Source organism: Peromyscus californicus, unplaced genomic scaffold (genome assembly GCF_007827085.1).
Source record: "Peromyscus californicus insignis strain IS unplaced genomic scaffold, ASM782708v3 Scaffold_15__1_contigs__length_86483966, whole genome shotgun sequence".
NCBI lineage: Eukaryota > Metazoa > Chordata > Mammalia > Rodentia > Cricetidae > Peromyscus > Peromyscus californicus.
Window position 1 is genome coordinate 78,597,713 of NW_026294447.1, and position 19,351 is coordinate 78,617,063.

At 46.3% G+C, this 19,351-nt stretch overlaps 1 protein-coding gene across 2 annotated transcripts in view; it reads right to left on the reverse strand.

Moving 5' to 3' along the window:
* Positions 1-19,351, reverse strand: part of Fntb (farnesyltransferase, CAAX box, beta) — a 104,540-nt gene that overhangs the window by 68,856 nt on the left and 16,333 nt on the right. Inside the window, exon 1 of one of the 2 annotated variants that reach the window (XM_052739536.1) lies at positions 14,712-14,936. The exons of the other annotated variant lie outside the window; for it this stretch is intronic. Coding sequence (XP_052595496.1) covers positions 14,712-14,855 — 144 coding nt within the window. The 5' untranslated portion in view covers positions 14,856-14,936. Of the gene's footprint in view, positions 1-14,711; positions 14,937-19,351 lie in introns of those variants that run through there. 2 annotated transcript variants of the gene reach the window in all.

The window sequence follows — 19,351 nt, forward strand, 5'->3', positions numbered from 1 at the left end:
ATGAGTTCCAGGACAGCCAGGGCTATATATAGTAAGACCCGTCTCACTCACCCCCAATCAATCAATCTTTAGTACATATAATCTTCATACTCATGAAAGATAAGGAAAAGCTTCCACCACACAATCTGTCAAGGAAAAGGCCTAATGAAAAGGGACTCAGCATTCATAAAATTTCCGAAGACACCAGGTAAACTTAGCCTAAGAGCCCTTCCTTCTAAACAGTTGCTTTTGTTTGGCCTAGAAAAGGGGCCTCTGGCACTGGCTGGCGTCCTGCCTGCCTGCCGTACTTCTTCCTTCCCAGCCCCCCAACATAGATCAGATCAAAGGGCCAAGCCTCATCACACCAAGGAGGGAGAATTAAAAACAAACCACAAGGCGGTTAGCATCGATGTCTTCAGAGAAAAACCGTTCTGAGGCAAGGGGCACACTGCCAGTCAAAACGGAGGCCCTGGGGCCAGCCCTTTCGAAAGTCACTAGGGCCAGAGGCTACAGAGAAGGGGTTCTTACGCACGGTGATCTGACACCAACTGAACGTCCTCTAACTCTGGCTGCTGACCTCTCCTGACATTTCTTTCAGGCACATGCAAATGCAAATTTCAACAATTTTTCACACCAAGCCACCAACAGACTGTAACAGAGCATCCCAAATCCTCAGGATCGAAGGATGAGCAAGGAAAAGCCAGGGCTGGCCGCAGTGACATGGGGGCCCTGAAACAATGGACTCCGAAGAATTTAGGCTTCTCTGGGAACCTTTGCTCGGGAAGAACGGGCTGAAGCCTGGGGCCAGGGGAGGAGATCTTGGACCCCAGGAGAGACCGCATAGTTCTGCACCTCATCGCACAGCTAAGTCGCGCAGACATGTCTCCTTTTATATTTTCTATAAAGCTCTAACACTGCTATATCAAAGGCAGACAGGGTCTAAGAACTTTTCTCTCCCCAGTTCTGGCCAAACTGTAAATAAATAAACTGTAAAAATCCATTTTCCTTTACTAATTTGTTGTCTTGTTTCTCTGCAATACGGGGAAACTGAGGCAATACATTTACAGACCTAAGTGCCCATAATGCTCTCTCTCTCCCCACACCTTTTCTCCTGTCTGCCCAAACTTTCCTTTGTCCACACCACTGGGTTACTCTTCACTGGGTGGTCATGTGTGTGTATGTTCACACATGTTCATAAACTTCTATTTGTGGCTGGGGATGGTGGCACTAAGGAGGCTGGGCATTCGACGCCGGCTTCAGCTACATAGCAAGTTCAAGACCAGCCTGGGCTACACAGTTAGACTCCATTTAAAAACACAAAACCAAATGCATAAACTTCTGTTTTGCTCTTGTTAATCTGTCATCCAGAAGTCTGTGGGTCCAGTCAGAGAGCCTCACACCAGAAGACAGACTGTTCTCTTCTCCTTCACTCCACTGACATACCACACTGCAAAGCTGTCTCCCTTTTCCTCCAGATTTGGCCCAAGAGCTTCGTGTCTGTGACGATGTTCCTTTGTATCACTGTTTCAATAAACTTAACATCTCCTGAGTTCTCCAAGTCCCGATACTGAACCCCAAACCTAGACATGGCCTTGGGGACTTCCAACCCCCCAGTGCCATGAGAAATGGACCTTGTGGGACAGAATCATGGAAGAAAACTTGACAGTCAAATTCTCTTAAATTCTTATTAAAATCTAGTTGGGCATGGTGGCATGTACCCGTGATGCCAATGCTCAAGAGACAGAGAAAGAGTGATCAACGCAAGTTCGAGTCTAGCCTGGTCTGCACAGCAAGCTCTGGGCAAACTAGGGCTACGCGGTGGAACTCTGTTTGAAAAATAAGCAGATGGGGGCTGGAGAGATGGCTCAGAGGTTAAGAGCACTGACTGCTCTTCCAGAGGTTCTGAGTTCAATTCCCAGCAACCACATGGTGGCTCACAACCCTCTGTAATGAGATCTGATGCCCTCTTCTGGCCCGCAGGCATACATGCAGGCAGAGCACTGTGTACATAATAAATAAAATAAACCTTTAAAATTAGTAAGTAGATTATTAAAGTCTTCAGTTTAGGGGCTGGAGAGCTGGTTCAGTGGTTAAGAGCACTTGTTCTTGTAGAGGACCCAGGTTCGAGTCCCAGAACCTACATGGTGGCTCACAACTGTCCATAACTCCAGTTCTAGAGAATCCAATGCCCTTTGCTGACCTCCGAGGGAACCAGACAGGCACCTAGTGCACAGACATACATGTGAACAAAACACCATACACATAAGAATAAAATAAATACATTAAAAAATAATTTAATTTCTCTGTGAGTTCAAGGCCAACCTGGTCTACAGAGAAAGTTCCAGGACAGCCAAGGCTATACACAGAGAAACCCTGTCTTGAAAAAACAATACAAGGAAACAAAAAAAATTAACGTAATTTAATATTCAATTCAGGAGCTGGAGAGATGACTCAGTGTGTAAAATCACTTGCTGTGTGACCTTGAAGACCTGAGTTCGACACCAGCACCTACATACCAGGCTGGACATGGTCCTGCCCACACCCGTAACCCCAGGCTATGGGAGATGGTGACAGGAAGATCCCTAGGCCTTGCTGGCTGCCCCAAGAGCTCCAGGTTCAGGGACAGTTCTCAAAGGAATAAGGCAGAGAGCGATGGGACACTCTGTCCTCTACCTGAGTGTGCACAGGCACACCCACCCGTACACCCAAGACATGCATACACCACTCTCTCTCCCTCTCCCTCTCCCCTGCCCCCACACCCCTTAAACACAGGTGAACTAGACTTGGGATGGTAAAGGTATTTGCTTACCATGCATGAGGCTTTAGGCTCAACTCCCCAGCACATCACAAAAATAAATAAACAAAAAGAAAGAAATACTGAGGGGTTGAAGGTGATTGCGAAGCTGTTGTTGTTATTGTTGGCTAAAAGCATGAAGAAGTGTGAAAACTCTTTGGCTCTGAAACCTGAATTCTATAAACAACAGCAACAACAACAACAAAATCCTTCGATTCAGGGATTGTCACACACAGAAAGAAGGAAACACAGGTGTGTGTGCACCTCTTCTGACCTCTCCTCACCTTTTCTTTAATTTCCCTGCTTCCTTTCAATCCAACGATTCTAGTTAATCTCTCCTTTCTCCATAAAAATCCCCACAGGTGGTTACCAGTCGAACAGCCCCATAGCAACTGATCCTTTTCTTCTGCATAAACAGCAAAGGGCCCTAGGCACGGCTCCCCAGAGCACGGGCACACTGCTCACCATCATCTCAGTGAACACTAGCCGCTTCTCGGGGAAAGGATGGAGCCCAGAGCATCCATCCGATCTACCTTAGAAACACTGCTACATGACACGGTTCCAAGGCCAGGAGCAGGCATGGAAGATTAATTCCCAAGAGACCAGCTCTTTAATATTTAAAAATAGCCTCGAATAAGTGAGCTTTTATTGGATCCTATTTAAACACATAACCAAAGGCTGTTAATTAAAAATAAAAAGGCTAGCATGACGGTTGAGTGGGTTAAGGCGCTTGACCACCCGAGTTCAATCCCTGAGACATACATGACAGCAGGAACTGACCCCTGTGATTTGTCCTCCGACCTTCCATGAACACACTGTGGCTCATGTGCCCAAGTTCATGCTCACGTGTACACACAAATACGTAAATATGTATCATTTATTTTTCTTCTAAATCTCAGGCTATAGAGGAAATGAAAACATAAACAGGATGTCAGATAGCATTATAGAATTATTTTTCTTTTTTAGACGATGTTGTTGCCTTTACACAGAAGTCATTCTTAGGAGACAATGTCTTCATCTTACTTTCAAATATTCAGGACAAAAATCATGCACAGACACACATGTAACTAAATAAAATATATGCATGCATACATACATGGAAACGCACATATCAGACAAAGCCCTGGTCTTGGCTAGACCATCCACACCTCTGCTACTTCACGACTCTGCAGACAGTGAGTATCCTTAGCTAGCAAACTGACAGGGCTGGAAACAGCTCCCACCACAGACAGGCACACTGAACGGAATACCTTCATCCTTATGCTGTGGACACCGTGGGTCTGCAGCGGCCACATCTCCTTTGGGAAGCTTCAGCCTTGCCGGAAGCTACCTTCCCTCCCAATGCCTTTGGCAAGGGTGATGCCCCCCGCTTCAACCTGGCCTCCTCAGTTCTAAAAAGAAGGTACACCTAAATAATTAAGATTTATTTAGATTTAAGAACCCAGAACACCTGAAGATCTTCAGACATCATCCAAATATGCAATCTCTGGCCTAGGTCTTCAGTTCTGAGTACCAATTAACAAAAAGCACGTAAACTGTGGTGAAGTTTAACTGGCACTAGCCCCAGGAGGCTGAAGTCTGTTGAGATGTTCTACTTCTGAGGGAAAAGGGATGCCTGGATGATGAAGGCCCCATACAGACACAGCTTTCCTGAGTACCGTCTCCCTACATAGCCTTTCCCTCCCTAGAAAAGCCCTTTATGCCCCTGAATTATCTGAGATGGAACACTGAGGACCATAACCCCTCCATCTTCTCAAGATGCTGGCCCTTGAATAAACCTGGTATCTTCCCACTCACTCCAGTCCCTCAGTTAGTGGCTTTCAAGAGTGGACAGTATAGCTGAAGGTTTTCCTGTGCTCACCCGGCACCAAGGACCCCGCAGCCGCTTATAAAATAATCACTCAGAAGCTTATATTAATTAAAACTGCTCAGCCATTAGCTCAGGCCTACCACTGACTAGCTCTTACATTTAAACTAACCCATAATTCTTATTTATGTTTAGCCATGTGGCTTGATACCTTTTCTCAGTTCTGCCTTCACATCTTGCTTCCTTCATGTCTGGCTGGCGACTCTTGACTCAGCCTTCCTGTTCCCAGAATTCTCTCTGCTTATCCCACCTATACTATACTTCCTGCCTGCTACTGGCCAATCAGCATTTTATTTATTAACCAAATCAGAGCAACACACATTCACAGCATACAGAATGATATCTACAGCAGGGCAGCCCAGATTTGGGTCTAGTAACAATTTCTATTAATTTATAAATTCATTTTATGCCTTATCTGACTCTAAGTGGATGAGACTTTGAGTTTTCCAGCTGGTCTGAACACCTTACTGGTTCTTTAACTAGTAAGTAAAAAGAAATCTTTGACAGTTTGTTTTCTACCTGTATGAGCCATAATTTTAGCCTCTTTTTAAAATGTACTCTTAGCCAGGAAGAGCGCTGCATGCCTTTAATCCCAGCACTCAGGAGGCAGAGGCAGAGGCAGGCCTGATCTACACAGGGAGTTCCAGGACAGCCAGGGCTACATCCTGAAGGCCCGTCTTGAAAAGCAACAAAAAGCACTCTTGGCCTAGTATGGTGGTTATCTGTGGAGGGAGGCTGTGGAGGGAGGCTCAGGAATTCAAGGCCATCCTGGCTACATAATAGTAAGGGCTTCTCAGTGGGTAGAAGGGCTTGCCACACAAGCCTGATGACCTGAATTCAATCCTCAGAACTCACGTAAAAAGCTGGCTGCAGTGGCATGCATCTGGAATTGGGAAGAGAGGCAGAGAGAGGAATTGCCTGGGCGCTCACTGGCCAGCTAGCCTGGAGTGCTCAGTGCAGCAGCAGAAACAAGATGCTGAGATCCTGTCTCAACAAGATGGAAGGAGAAATTCTGCTCCAGCAAGTTGCCCTCTGAGCTCCACAGGAGTACCCAGTCACGAACAAGCTGTCACATTCACGTGCACATCACACACGCACACGGGGGTGGGGTGGGGTGGGGATAAAATAAGAATTTTTTAAAAATACAATGGCTGGGTATGGTGATACACACCTTAAATATCAGTACTCAAGAGACACAGGTAGATGGATCTCTGTGAGTTCCAGGCCAGCCTGGAAAAGATAAAATTCTAGAAGAGGCTAAATGGATTTATTTACATCAGCTATCAGTTACCTTTAGGGCTGGGGTCAGGAGTGGGCCCTGACTAGGAAGAAGCATTATGGGATGCTTTGGTGTGATGGTGATGTCTTAAATCAAACAAAGGCTTGGGTGCACAGGAATGAGCAGCTGCGGAAGCTAAGTACATGTGTGAGTGTTATTCTGATCATATGCAAATTTCATCCTGTATAAATTACATCTTCCGAGAACTATGCGTTAATATTAAACTCTACTTAATGAGTATTTAAGAACCATCTTGACATCTGCAACTTGCTTTGAAACCCATTACTAAGAGACGGGTAGGAGGCAGGCATGGCGGTGCATGGCTGTAAGCCCAGCACTTGGGAAGCTGAGCCGCAGGATCACCAGATGGAGACGGCCTGAGGTACACATGGAGGGCCTGCCTCAAACAAACAAATGGAACACCAGAGACAATAGGCTGGGGTTCGGCCCGTGCTGAGTGTGGGCCTGAGTTCAACCCCAACGTCACAAAGAGAAGGAAAAGGGAAGAATCCAGAAACGGTAGTGCTGCATGCCTGCTGTTTTAGAACAGGAGAGACGACACAGAGGGCCCAGGAATTCACAGGAGACCCTGTCTCAACTCCTTCACCCCACTCTGCCCCCCCCCACAAAGTATGGAAAATGTTAACAAAACAATCTAAACGGTGAGTATACTGGTTTTCATCATAAAATTCTTTCAACTTAGCGGGGTGTGGTGGCACGCGCCTTAATCCCAGTACTCAGGAAACAGAGGCAGGTAGATCTCTGTGAGTTTGAGGCCAGCCTGGTTTATGTAGTGAGTTCCAGGCAAGCCAGGACTACATAATGAGACTGTCTCAAAAAGACAGAAAACTATTTTCTCAGGCTGGGGAGATGGCTTAGTCAGTAGAGCGTTTACCACAGAAGCATGAGAATGGGAGCTTGTGTGCCCAGCACCAACATAAAAACAGGGAATGGTGGCAGGTCTATTGTTCCAGCTCGGGGGAACTGAAACCAGCTTATCCTGGGAACACTCTGGCCAGCCACTATAGCCAAAATGGCAAAAAATAGTGTATGGTGGTTTGAATAAGAGTTGCCCCCATAGGCTCATATATTCAAATGCTCAGTCAACAGGGAGTCCACTATTTAAAAGGATTAGAAGGATTAAGAGGTGTGGCCTTGTTGGAGTAGGTATGGCCTTATTCAAAGAAGTGTGTCACTTGGGTTTAGCTTTGAGGTTTCAAAAGCCCATAATAAGCCCAGAGTCTGTCTGACTGTCTCTCTCTTTCTCTCTCTTTGCCTGAGGATCAGGACATAGCTCTCAGCTACTGCTCCAGAGCCTGGCTAAATGCTGCCATGCTTCCCATTAGGATGATTATGGACTAAACCTCTAAAACTGTAAGTAAGCCCCAACTAAATGCTTTCTTCATAAGAGTTATCATGGTCCCAGTGGTTCTTCACAGCCATAGAACAGTGACTAAGACGTGGTGGAAAATGCAGAGGAAAGCATCTGGCCAATCTCTGGCCTCCACATATGCACTCACACAGTGAGCACACCTACACACACACACCAAAAGAAAAGAAGAAAGAAACTTTTTAAAAATAATACTCTCATCTTCCCTCTATGTTGTAGGTGTCTAGAATACATTCCTGAATAAAAGGGATAAGAATTTCCACCCCAGAGCTTGTCTTTTGCTCACCCACACTCTTTAAACAAGAGCATGAAAAGGAAAAGCAGAAAGAAGCCTCCCAGTCTGAACAGTGGTAGAAAGCTAGCATCCCAGAAGCTGGGAACCAGGCTATTCTGAGTACAGACCCATCTACTCAGTGCCTGTGAGCACGGAGTCCATCCACTAGCTTCTAACAAACCATCAGAGATTCTGATGCATGTTTCTGTTTGGTAGATTGAAAGGGGTGTGTGTGTGTGCGTGTGTGCGTGTGTGTGTGTGTGTGTGTGTGTGTGTGTGTGTGTGTGTGTTCTTGAGTGTATGTGTGTTTCTTGAGAGTGCTCTGGAGGCCAGAGGTCAATGTTGGGGGCCTTCCTCAATCACTCTCCACCTTATTTTTCAGGCAGGGTCTCTCTCTGAACCTGAAACTCACCAACTGGTTATACAGGCTGGCCAGTGAGCTCCAGGGACCCTCCTGCCTCAGTACCACCGGCGTAGGGGCTTTTACATGGGTTCTGGGGATCTGCTCTCGGGTCCTGATGCTTGTGTGAGCATCTCACCAGCCACAAAACGTTTTTAGAAGTGATAAAGTACTTTCTTCATTCACAACTTAAATGTTAATTGTTCTTTTTAAACCACTAACCATTCTATTCATCTCCTCAACTAAAGGGATAACAAAAAAATTCTCTAATGTTTAGCATGCAAAGCATTTTCTGAACAAAGAATATTTGAGGAATATAAGTGACTAGAATAAGTCACCCCAAAATAAGACTGTAGGAGACCAGAACCCATCACTCAGAATAAGACTGAAGGAGACAAAATGCATCACTCACAATAAGCCGCTTTTGTATGAGGATTACTTTGAGCCGATTATCTCGAACAACAGTGGACACAGCTTTGAAAACACAGCAGGAGGTACTCCTTTATAAGCGGAAGTTTGTATCTCTAAAGGAACTCTTCATCTTCCTCTGCCTCCTCTGGCATCCTCCCCTCCCCTCCACCACCCACCCCAATCCCAACGTGAAAGATAACCCCAGACTCTACCACAAAGCACCATGTGAACATGCACAACAAACCTTGCTATTGGTTTCTGGGTTCTTCCTGGCCACCTTCCTGTTACAGGCTTCCGACATGGCGGGTGAAGGCGGGTATTTAAGCTGGAACCCTAAGTCACCTCTAAGAGATTCACTAACATCTCTGAGTATTGGCCATGAGGTTCATGTTAGTAAACTTCTATGCAGTTTCTCTTGTTAATCACTTTTGATACAAAGGGTTCAAGCTACAAACTCAGGAAATGGAGAAATTTTCCTTTTTAATATTATTTTATTATCATTGTGGGTATGATGCATGAGAGGGGGTGTGTGAGCCACAGTGCATGTGGGGGCAGCAGAGGGCAACTCTGTGGGGCTGGTTCTCTATTTCCACCTTCACACGGGTTCTGGGGACCAACCATGCGTCCTCAGGCTTATAGGGCAAGTACTCCTACCAACTGAGCCATCTCACTGTCCCTCCAACGTCCTTTTTCTGTCTCATATAGGGGCTCATTAAACTGCCCAAGCTGGCCTTGAACTTGCCATCCTCCTGCCTCAGTCTCCCAAGCAGATGGGATTACAGACCTGTTCTACTAGGCCTGGGTTGCTCCTTAAAGCTGGGATAATTCAACACTAATCATCTTACTCATATGATCTAGAAAAGTATATACATACATATATATTGCTCAAAAACTGGTGATAATAAAAAGACACATGAAGATTTTTAAGAGAATCGTCTCATGGATAAGAGTCGGCAGCCAGGTGGTTGGTGGTGGTGCACGCCTTTAATCCCAGCACTCAGGAGGCAGAGGCAGGTGGATCTCTGTGAGTTCGAGGCCAGCCTGGTCTACAGAGTAAGTTCCAGGACAGCCAGGGCTACACAAAGAAACCCTGCCTTAAAAAAAAAAAAAAAAAGGGTTGGCATTTCTAAATCAGTGTTATATAAAGTATGAATTAGAACAGTTATATATTATATTTGGATGTATAGTGCTAGGGGTTGGATTTAGGAAGCACTCCACCACTGAGCTATATCCTGGGCCCACAGTTACCTGAATTTAAATGTAAATTTTATCAACCGGCATTTGGTTTGTTTACTACACCCCTGAAAGCCTAAAAAGTACTTGTATTCCATCTCAACCAGAAAAGTCTGTAGACCTCTTTTTCCTTCGGTAGACCTGGGGGTTGGACCCAGGGCCTCACACTGCAGGCACACTAGCACTGAGCTATATTTTCAGCCTAGTATTCTTTTTACGTTTATTCATTGTTTGCTTACAGACAGGGTCTTGCTATGGAGCCTAGGCTGGCTCTCTAATTGTGGTCTGTCTCCCTGTCGCGACCTCTAAGCGCTGGGATTACAGGTATGCACCACGACACCCAACCTCGCCATCACCCCCCTTTTGGATTTACATAAATTTGACATTTAACTAATACTGTCTCATGTTCCCTTTAGAGCTGTCTGACTAAAGACACCACTGGCATTTCAAGTGGAAGATGCTTTGGTCTCTGTTCAAGGGTACACTAAAAGAAAAAAAAAAAAACAACAGCAGTAAGTATGTATTGTAGACAAGTGTCGGCAAGGCCCCCGCACGACAGACTATCCATATTAATCTGCAGTTTGCGGTAGGGTGATTCCCAATGGCGGGACACTGAGGGTGGACACCAACAGCACAACCTCACCTTGCTGTCTAGTCACAAAAGGCCCTTTGCATCACATCCACTGGGAAAATATTTATCAAGGGACAGACCTTCACAAACTGTCAAGCATGATGGCCACTCTGTAAGCCGCTGTCACCTCTCACCCAAAACAGTGCAATAGCCTCCCAACCACTGCCTCCCACCTCCGCTCTCATTTCCCACGTAATACTTTATTTTTTAAAAAAGAGTTCGAGGCCAGCCTGGTCTACAGAGCAAGTTCCAGGATAACCAGGGATACACAGAGAAACCCTGTCTCAAAAAACAAAACAAACAAACAGAAAAAAAAAAAAAATGTGGGGATGGGGTATGTGCACCTGAGTGTAGGTGCCCTTGGAGATCAGAGGCTTCAGACACTCCCAGAGTGGGCGTTTCAGATGGCTGTGGTCACCCGATATGTGTGCTCAGAACCAAAGTCTATTCCTCTGCAAAGGCAGCAAGCGCTTTTAACAGCTGAGCCACCTCTCCAGCGAGAGCTCTTAACCTCTGAGCCATCTCTTCAACCCCCAACACAATACTCTTGACAGGAACCTGAGGAGCCTGGTAAACTATTGCATCGCCGCTCTAGAGTCCTAGTAGCTAACCGGACTGAAGGTGGGAAGGGGAAGGAGTGGAGAGAGTCAAGGTCTACGTGGAGAAGGTGCCTGGACAGAACGACCTTACGTCTGGGGAAACCAGCTCACACCACCGCAGGACGGTGTCCCCGAGCAGTATTTCATGGCTCAAACGCAGCACACTCAGCTAGGGAGCCTGTTAGCACAGATCTACTTCCTGAGGCAAACCCAAAGACCAAGGCAGAAAGGAGTCTGGTGAGTCTGGTTCAAGCTCTCCAGCCAAATGGCTTCCCATCTCAGTTAGTCCTTTCAAACACAACAGCCACAGGCCATACAGGAGTCCATCTCCCCTCCCAGACCTGTCTCCTGGCCTCTTGCCTCGCCCGGCACACTCCTCCCACCTCAGGTCCTTTGTACATGCTTTCTCTGCCCAGAACACACTACACACTTCTACCTGGCCCACTCATGACCTGTTCCCTCACATACGTCAACGCTCTGATCAAACATGGTACCCTTCGCATACTCTGGCCTTATTTTTTCTTACATTTCTAAGCAACTTCTTTTCATCCTCCCTTCTTCATGGTACTGGTGATAGGTCCAGCCTTGCACATGCTAAGCATGGGCTCTACCACCAGGCTACACCCCCAATTCCTAATGGCGCGCTCTCTCTCTCGCTCTCTCTCTCCTCTCTCTCTCTCTCTCTCTCTCTCTCTCTCTCTCTCTCTCTCTCTCTCTCTCTCTCTCTCTCTCTCTCTCTCTCGGTTTTTTGAGACAGAGTTTCTCTGTGTATCCCTGGCTGTCCTGGAGTTCACTCTGTAGACCAGGCTGACCTCAACTCAGAGATCCGCCTGCCCCTGCCTCTCGAGTGCTGGGATTACGTTTTTCTTTTCTTAATTGACTGAATCCCTGGCCTGGAGCAAAAGTTTCCTTAAAAACATCAAATCCAGGACTGGAGAGATGGCTCAGAGGTTAAGAGCACTGGCTGCTCTTCCAGAGGACCCAGATTCAAGTCCCAGCACCCACATGGCAGCTCACAATTGTCTGTAACTCCAGTTCCAGGGGATCTGACACCCTCACACCAATGCACATAAAATAAAGTTAAATAAATTATTTTTAAAAAATCAAATCCAGCCATGCAGTGACGGTGTACATCTTTAATCCCAGCACTTGGGAGGCAGAGACAGGTGGTTGAGTTTGAGACCAGCCTGGTCTACAGAGCAAGTCCCAGGACACCCAGGGCCACACAGAGAAATTCCACCTTGATAAAAACCAAACAAAACCCCATCAAATCCATTTCCTTTGTTCACTGACTCAGGCTAAGTGTCTGAACAGTGCCTAGCACTCAAAAGATTTTCCTTCTTCGTTTTTGTTTTATTATTTTGTATGGGTATTACAACTGCACAGCACATGCATGCAGAGCCCCTGAAAGCCACAGTAGGGCATCAGATGCCCTGGGCCTGCAGTTATATATAGGACAGCTGTAAGCCACCTTGTGGGTCCCGGTCCTCTGAAAGAGCAGCCAGGGCTTTTAACCTCTGAGCCCTCACTCCAGTCCTCAAGAACTTCCTGAAAGAAAATGATGAACGGAACAGAAGGCCTCACAAGAAAGAGCTCTTTCACTGTTTACAGGTTTCACTCCTGTTACTAAGTGATTGTCTAACAAACGAAGTTTCCCAATAATGAGACAGGAAAGGAGTGGCAAGTATCCATCTTTATTGCCACGACACAAAACTGAGCTGTCAGTAAATAAATCCCTGTGGAAGTTCAGTCAAAACCAAAAGACCCAAACAGCATCGTCTGTAAAGAATTCCTCAAGCAACGTTATTTCTGATGACTGCACCTGATAGTTCTCTGAGCCTCTGCCTTCCCTGTCAGAATGTGTAAGGACTGAGTGACCACTGCCCAGAGAACATTTAGCACTCAGCTGGCACCGAATGAATGGTCATTGTGGTGTCGAGTAAAGTGCAGAGGAAGCAGGAAGAATGAAATATCACGTTATCTTCCTATTAATTCCTCATCCTAGACTTTTAAAATGTGAGCTGGAAAGATGACATAAAATATAAGACTCTAGCATACCATTGGGCCTGTATCTGACAGACACTCTACACGAACCTATCAGGACCTAGCATCCTCCACACCCTGGTCTTGGCCTGCCCCTTTTCAGAGCATCTTATGTCCATCTTTGTATTGCTCATGATGCCTACTCAGAACTTAAGTTGTTTTCCTTATAGGAACCGAGCAGGAAGGAACTTCAGCAATCAACTGAAGGAGACAGCAGTACACAAAAAAGAGAACCGATCAGAAAAACTGCTGATAAGGTTCCTGTTGCCTCTAGAAACATAGACATTTCTGTAAAGTGACAGGCTAACCGATCCTCTTTTCTTCATTAGCATCCTGCATACCCTCACCTGCTAAGTCAATTCAGTTAAGGATTTAAAGGGGGGGGGGGCATATCCAACTTGTAACTTCGCCATAGTCTAATCAACCACAGACACATCACTCTAAACACTGCGAAGATTCTCTAGGTTTTGTCACTGATGAGAGATTTCTTTTGCAGTGTTTTACGAGAGACTTCCCTGGGACACAAGTTAAGTCAGAGAGCTCGATGCAAAAAGTATGTTTCCTTTATTATTCTAAAGCCCATGAGGCATTAACTCAAAGATTAAAAGGCTGCCCCTGCTACTGTGGGAATAACCATGTGTTCAATCCCTGGTTTTGTTATGAATTTCTTTTAGGGCAAGCAAGATGGCTCAGTGGGTCAAGATGCTTACGGCTTCAGTTAGATCTCTGGAACCCACACATTGTTTGCATTGGCACCAGCATCCACAAACGTGCCTTGCATTCACACACACAGAAATGAAAGCAAATGTGCATTTAGTCACAACTGTAAAATTTGTATAGTCACTATTGCCATTAACTTTGCCCAAATGGAGGCTCCCAGCTTTAGGTACGAAACATGAAGCAGGTCCCTCCATGGTTAAGCCTGGGTACTGATATAGTAAGATCTTATTTTAGTAAGTGGCTGGATGCCTATTCCTCAGCGCTGACAAGACTCATCCTGACCACTTCTAGTAACAGATGGGTAAACAGCTCTCCAACAACCAATTTGGGAACAACTCCAAATGGGGAGAGAGAAAAATGAAAACTATAATTCACTACCCATACCTTAAACACTTCTCAACCCGGCATGTCCGATACACCCTAGGCCTTAGTGAATCACAAGCACTTCAAACTCCATACTTTTTTGTTCTTTCCAAACTAAACAGTTTTCCAAACTGTCTTTCCCAACCAGGCTCCTGCCTAAGGGCTGTTTTCTTTTCTTTTTTTTCTTTTCTTTTTTTTGTATTTCCGGCGTTCAACAGCAGAAGCTCAAATGATTACCACGAGGTAGGCCTCAACCTGACCTAGCAGGTCAGATAATAAACCGATCTGGGGATGGCATGACCATAGTCTGGCCATCCGGTCCCATAAATATCCGGAAACTGCGCATGTGGGGGAAAGTGAGCGGTCGGTTCCAGAACCTCCAGGAGTCTTGGCAGAATGGAGCAGGCTACCTGGTCCGCCCAGGCTGCTGTGGGCTCCAGACACAGAACACGATTCTTTACACCTTCTGAAGCAGAGAGGACAGGGGGACTGCCCTGTCCCCCAAGCCCAACCCTGACAACGACCCTTTCCTACCCAAGCCTGCCCCACAAACGCTCCACTCCGAAGCCCCAGTCTGGGCGCCTAGAGCTCGGGGGCGGAGGGGGGGGCGCAGTGCAATATGGGAGTTGTAGTTCCACGGGGAGTTTCGCACCCAGACGGGCCTACAAACGGGACTCCTGCTCCCAGAAGGCCCCGCGCGGGCGCCTCGCCCAACCCTGCCACCTCACCTGTTCTATGGACGTGACTGTTTCCACTGAGTCGTCTTGCAACCGCTCCCGCGCGTGCTCAGGTCTCAGACTATACAGCGGTTCTGACCAGACAGGGGAGGAAGATGGAGGACAATAGTAGGTGAAGGAACTCGAAGAAGCCATGATCAGGCGAGCAGCGAGCGCTGTATAGGACACAGCTTCGTCCAGCAACAACGCGCATTGAAACTCGAGCGGGCTAAGGCGCTACGGAGAGTGGGTAGAGTCAAAAAGCTTTTGAACGCGAATCTCTCCTCCCACCTACACATCTTCAAGGAGTGAGTTACTGGGATGCTGCCGCCCCCCATTGGGCAGATGAGCTGCTACAAGAGCTCCGCTTCCTGGAGCGAGTAGGATGCCTCCGTTCGTTATGCAAACAATATCAAAAGAAAACTTCAACGCTCTGCTCTCACCTAATTGTAATGCAGTAGTCTGCGACTTCAGCTGCTCAAGAACCCTACGAATGTACCTTGAAAAACATTTCCGACAGCTCTCTTGATTGCCTCCATCACGCTCTTACTAATAGAATTACCGTGCACCTTTGGGTCTTTGACAGCCTCTTAGGAGAAGCCTGAGCTCAGTAAATGAGCAGAATTGCCGGCCTCAGTACTCAGAGATAGAGGAGGGGAGCACCGTAATTTTCTCCTACTCCCTTGGGGGTGACTGTGCATTGGCAGAAACTAAAATACCATAGAAGAAATGAGTGCAAATGCAACAACCAAAGAAATAATCAACAAACATTTATGGAGCACCTGCTACTTGTACCGTGCTAGAGTCTAGGAATACAAAAATGAATAAAATTACAAGATCCCTTTCCTTGGAATGCATCTGAATTTCATTTTAGAGGAACAGACAGAATTAAATAAATGAACACAAATATTTGAAGACTTACAATTATAATATGACAGAAAATAGTCTGGCCAGGAGAGATGGTTCAGCAGTTAGGAGCACTGGCTGCTCTTCCAGAGGACCTGGGTTCGAGTCCCAGCACCCACCTGGCAACTCACAGCCATCTGTAACTCCAGTTGCAGGGGACCCAACACCGTCTCTGGCTTCCACAGACAAGTGGTGCACAGATATACATGTGGGCAACATACCCACAGACATTATTTTTGATATCGCTTTTTAAAAAATGTCTTTACTGAAAATAACTTTTCATGTCATATATTCCTATCACGGTTTCCCCTTACTCAACACCTCCCAGGTCCTCCCCGCCTCCCCATCCACCCAACTCCGCCCCTTCTTTCTCTCTCTTTAGCAAACAAAATGCAACAAAAAGAGGAAACAACCCAGAAAAAAACAATGAGGAAGCACAAGAAACACAGATACACATACAAAATTAATTTTTTTTAAATTATGAAGGAAAGAATCTAAAAGCATTTATGAGACTGATGATATGAACAAGGTTCTAATTAGAGTCAAACCCAGGCACACCCAGGCTTTTCTGGGTACACGACATTTAAGTTGAGACCCTAAGGATGACAGCATCCATCTATAACAATACGATGAGGGACCTCAAAAAAAAAAAAAAAAAAAGATCAGCATGTTTGAAGGCACATGCCACAGATATACTCATGCAACTTGGGTTAACTCTAACAAGTATTGAATGATATATATATCCTCTGCGGTGTTTTGAAAGAAAATGATCCCCAAAAGGAGTAGCACTATTAGAAAGTGTAGCTTTGCTGGAGTAGGTGTGGTCTTGTTGGAGGAAGTGTGTCACTGTGGGGGTGGGCTTTGCGGTCTCCTATGCTCAAGCTACTCCCAGTGAGATAGACCACTTCCTACTGCCTGTAAGTCAAGATGTAGGCATCTCAGCTCCATCTCCAGCGCCATGTCTGCCTGCATGCTACCATGTCACACCATGATAATGGGCTGAAAATGCAAACCACCCCAATGAAATGTTTTTCCTTTATAAGAGTTGCTGTGGTCGTGGTGTCTCTTCACAGCAACCGAAACCCTGACTAAGACATCCCCCCACAAATAAATAGAGTAGTGATTTGGGGGAAATCCTGAGGAACTGGACAGATAGCGGAGTGCTGAAGCAGCAGGAGCACCTGGTGCTCTCACAGAGGGCCATTTAGTTCCCAACACCCTCACTGGCCACTCACAACCTCCTGTGACTCCAGCTCCAGTGCCCTCTGTTGACCTCTTACCTGCACTCATGTGCGCACCCACACACTGACAAATGGACGTAATTTAAATCTTTTTGGTTTGCTTTGTTGTTTGTTTATTTCTTGAGGCAGGGTTTCTTTCTTTCTTTTCTTTCTCTCTCTCTTTCTTTCTTTTTTGGTTTTTCAAGACTGGGTTTCTCTGTGTGGCTCTGGCCTGGCTGTCCTGGAACTCAATCTGTAGACCAGGCTGGCCTTGAACTCACAGTGATCCACCTGCCTCTGCCTCCAGAGTGCTGGGATTAAAGGCGTGCGCCACTGCTGCCCAGAGACATAATTTAAATCTTTAGGGGGCTGGAGAGATAACTCAGTGGTGAAGATCACTTGATGTTCTTGCAGAGGACCTGGGTTGTGTGGTGATATTTGTGATCTAAGAAGTAAAGCTTGCCTGAAGATCAGAGGACAGAACCATCCACAGAGTTAAACATAGAGGTCAGGCAGTGGTGGCACACACCTTTAATCCTAGCACTTGGGAGGCAGAGATCCATCTGGATCTCTGTGAGTTCAAGGCCACCCTGGACTATATGAGATTGATTCAGTCTAGGAGAGAAACAGAGCCAGGCAGTGGCTGCACACACTTTTAATCCCAGTACTTAGGAAGCACACACGCCATTAATCCCAGCACTGGGAAGGTTGAGATAGGAAGTGAAATGGCTGGGCAGAGAAAGGAATATAAGGCACGAGGAGACAGGAACTAGAGAGCCTTTCGGCTGAGGACCTAGAAGCATTCAGTCTGAGAATTTGTGGAGACAGGATCGGCTGAGGAGTTGGTGAGGTGAGAAGTGGCTGAGGCTTGTTTCCTCGGATCTTTCAGCATTTACCTCAATATCTGGCTCTGGGTTTTTATTATAAGACCATTTAGGATTCGGGCAACAGGATTGGGTTCCCAATACCCACATGGCATCTCACAGCTGCCTGTAACTCTTAACTCCAGACATTTCAACACCCTCCCTTGGTCTCTGCAGGCTTCTACACACACGCGGTGCACGCACATACACACTCAAGCACGTACATATATACGTAGAATATATTTTTTAAAATAAATCGTTAGGAAAACGCTACCACATTTGGACAGCAATAAATGAGAATCTTTACCAGGACCTACATCAAGGGCAGGAGGATGGCTCAATAGAGTTTGTTGGGCAAGCATGAGGACCAGAGTTCAGACTCACAGAAAGCACATAGATGGTGGGTAAGTGTGTTTGCCTGTCTGAAATTCCAGCCTCAGAAACCAAGGCAGAGAATGCCCAGAACAAGCTCATTAGCTGTGTGAGCGAGCTCTGGGTTTGCCTGAGAGATCCCGTCCCATGGGTAAAGTGGAAGGGGGATTAAGGTTGATTCCCAACATCAACCTCAAACCTTCACATACACAAACAAACATGTGCTCACACACAGGCAAAACATGCAAACTCATTCACATCACACACACACACACACACACACACACACACACACACACACACACACCAAAGTAAAAAATAACTACATCAAAATTACAATATCGAGAGGTTAAATTATTTAGGATGAGGGGTTATAGGAAAAGATAACAGATGCCCTGAGGCTGGTAGTATAGCTCAGTGGTAGTGCATAGGCCTAGTATGTACAAGGTTAAGTTTGGTCTCTAGCAACACACACATAGCACATGCACTCTGCTCCCTGCTCAGAACATTTTACTCTGCTCCTACTCAACCCCAAGTCACACGTCTAAGATCCAGGGCCTACATATTTGTTCACAATTGGACATCTCTCTGTTCTCAGGCAAACAGAAGTACTCAGATTCCAAGTGTGAGGCTGAGGCTGGGTAGCATAAAGGCCCCATGTGGGTTTACATTATCACATGCCCATCTTCGTGCAAGGTGGAAACCTGTGGCACCAGAAGATTACCAAATCTGGGAATAAGTGGGACCATGGTTAGGACCGGGGATATGGATGCACAGTGTAAAGGGATCTTATCATGCTTCCCACTGTATTCACATTGTCTCTTTCCCTTAGTTCTGCTGGGATGGAGTGGCTGATAAGGTCTGGGTTGTAGTTGGACTTCCTTTGTACTGCCGGTTCCCAAATAATGGCACGGAGACTTCTTTTTTTTTTTTTTTTTTTTTTTGGTTTTTCGAGACAGGGTTTCTCTGTGTAGCTTTGCGCCTTTCCTGGAACTCGCTTTGGAGACCAGGCTGGCCTCGAACTCACAGAGATCCGCCTGGCTCTGCCTCCCGAGTGCTGGGATTAAAGGCGTGCGCCACCACCGCCCGGCGAGACTTCTTATTAATTATGAAAGCTTGGCCTTAGCTTAGGTTTGTTCCCAACTAGCTCTTATAACTTCAATTAACCCATTTATATTAATCTACGTTCTGCCACATGGCTGGTTACCTCTGCTCAGTCCTATGAGTCCCATCTCCTCCATGTCTGGCTATCGAATCCTGCCTCTCTTCTTCCCAGAGTTCCTCTCTCTGC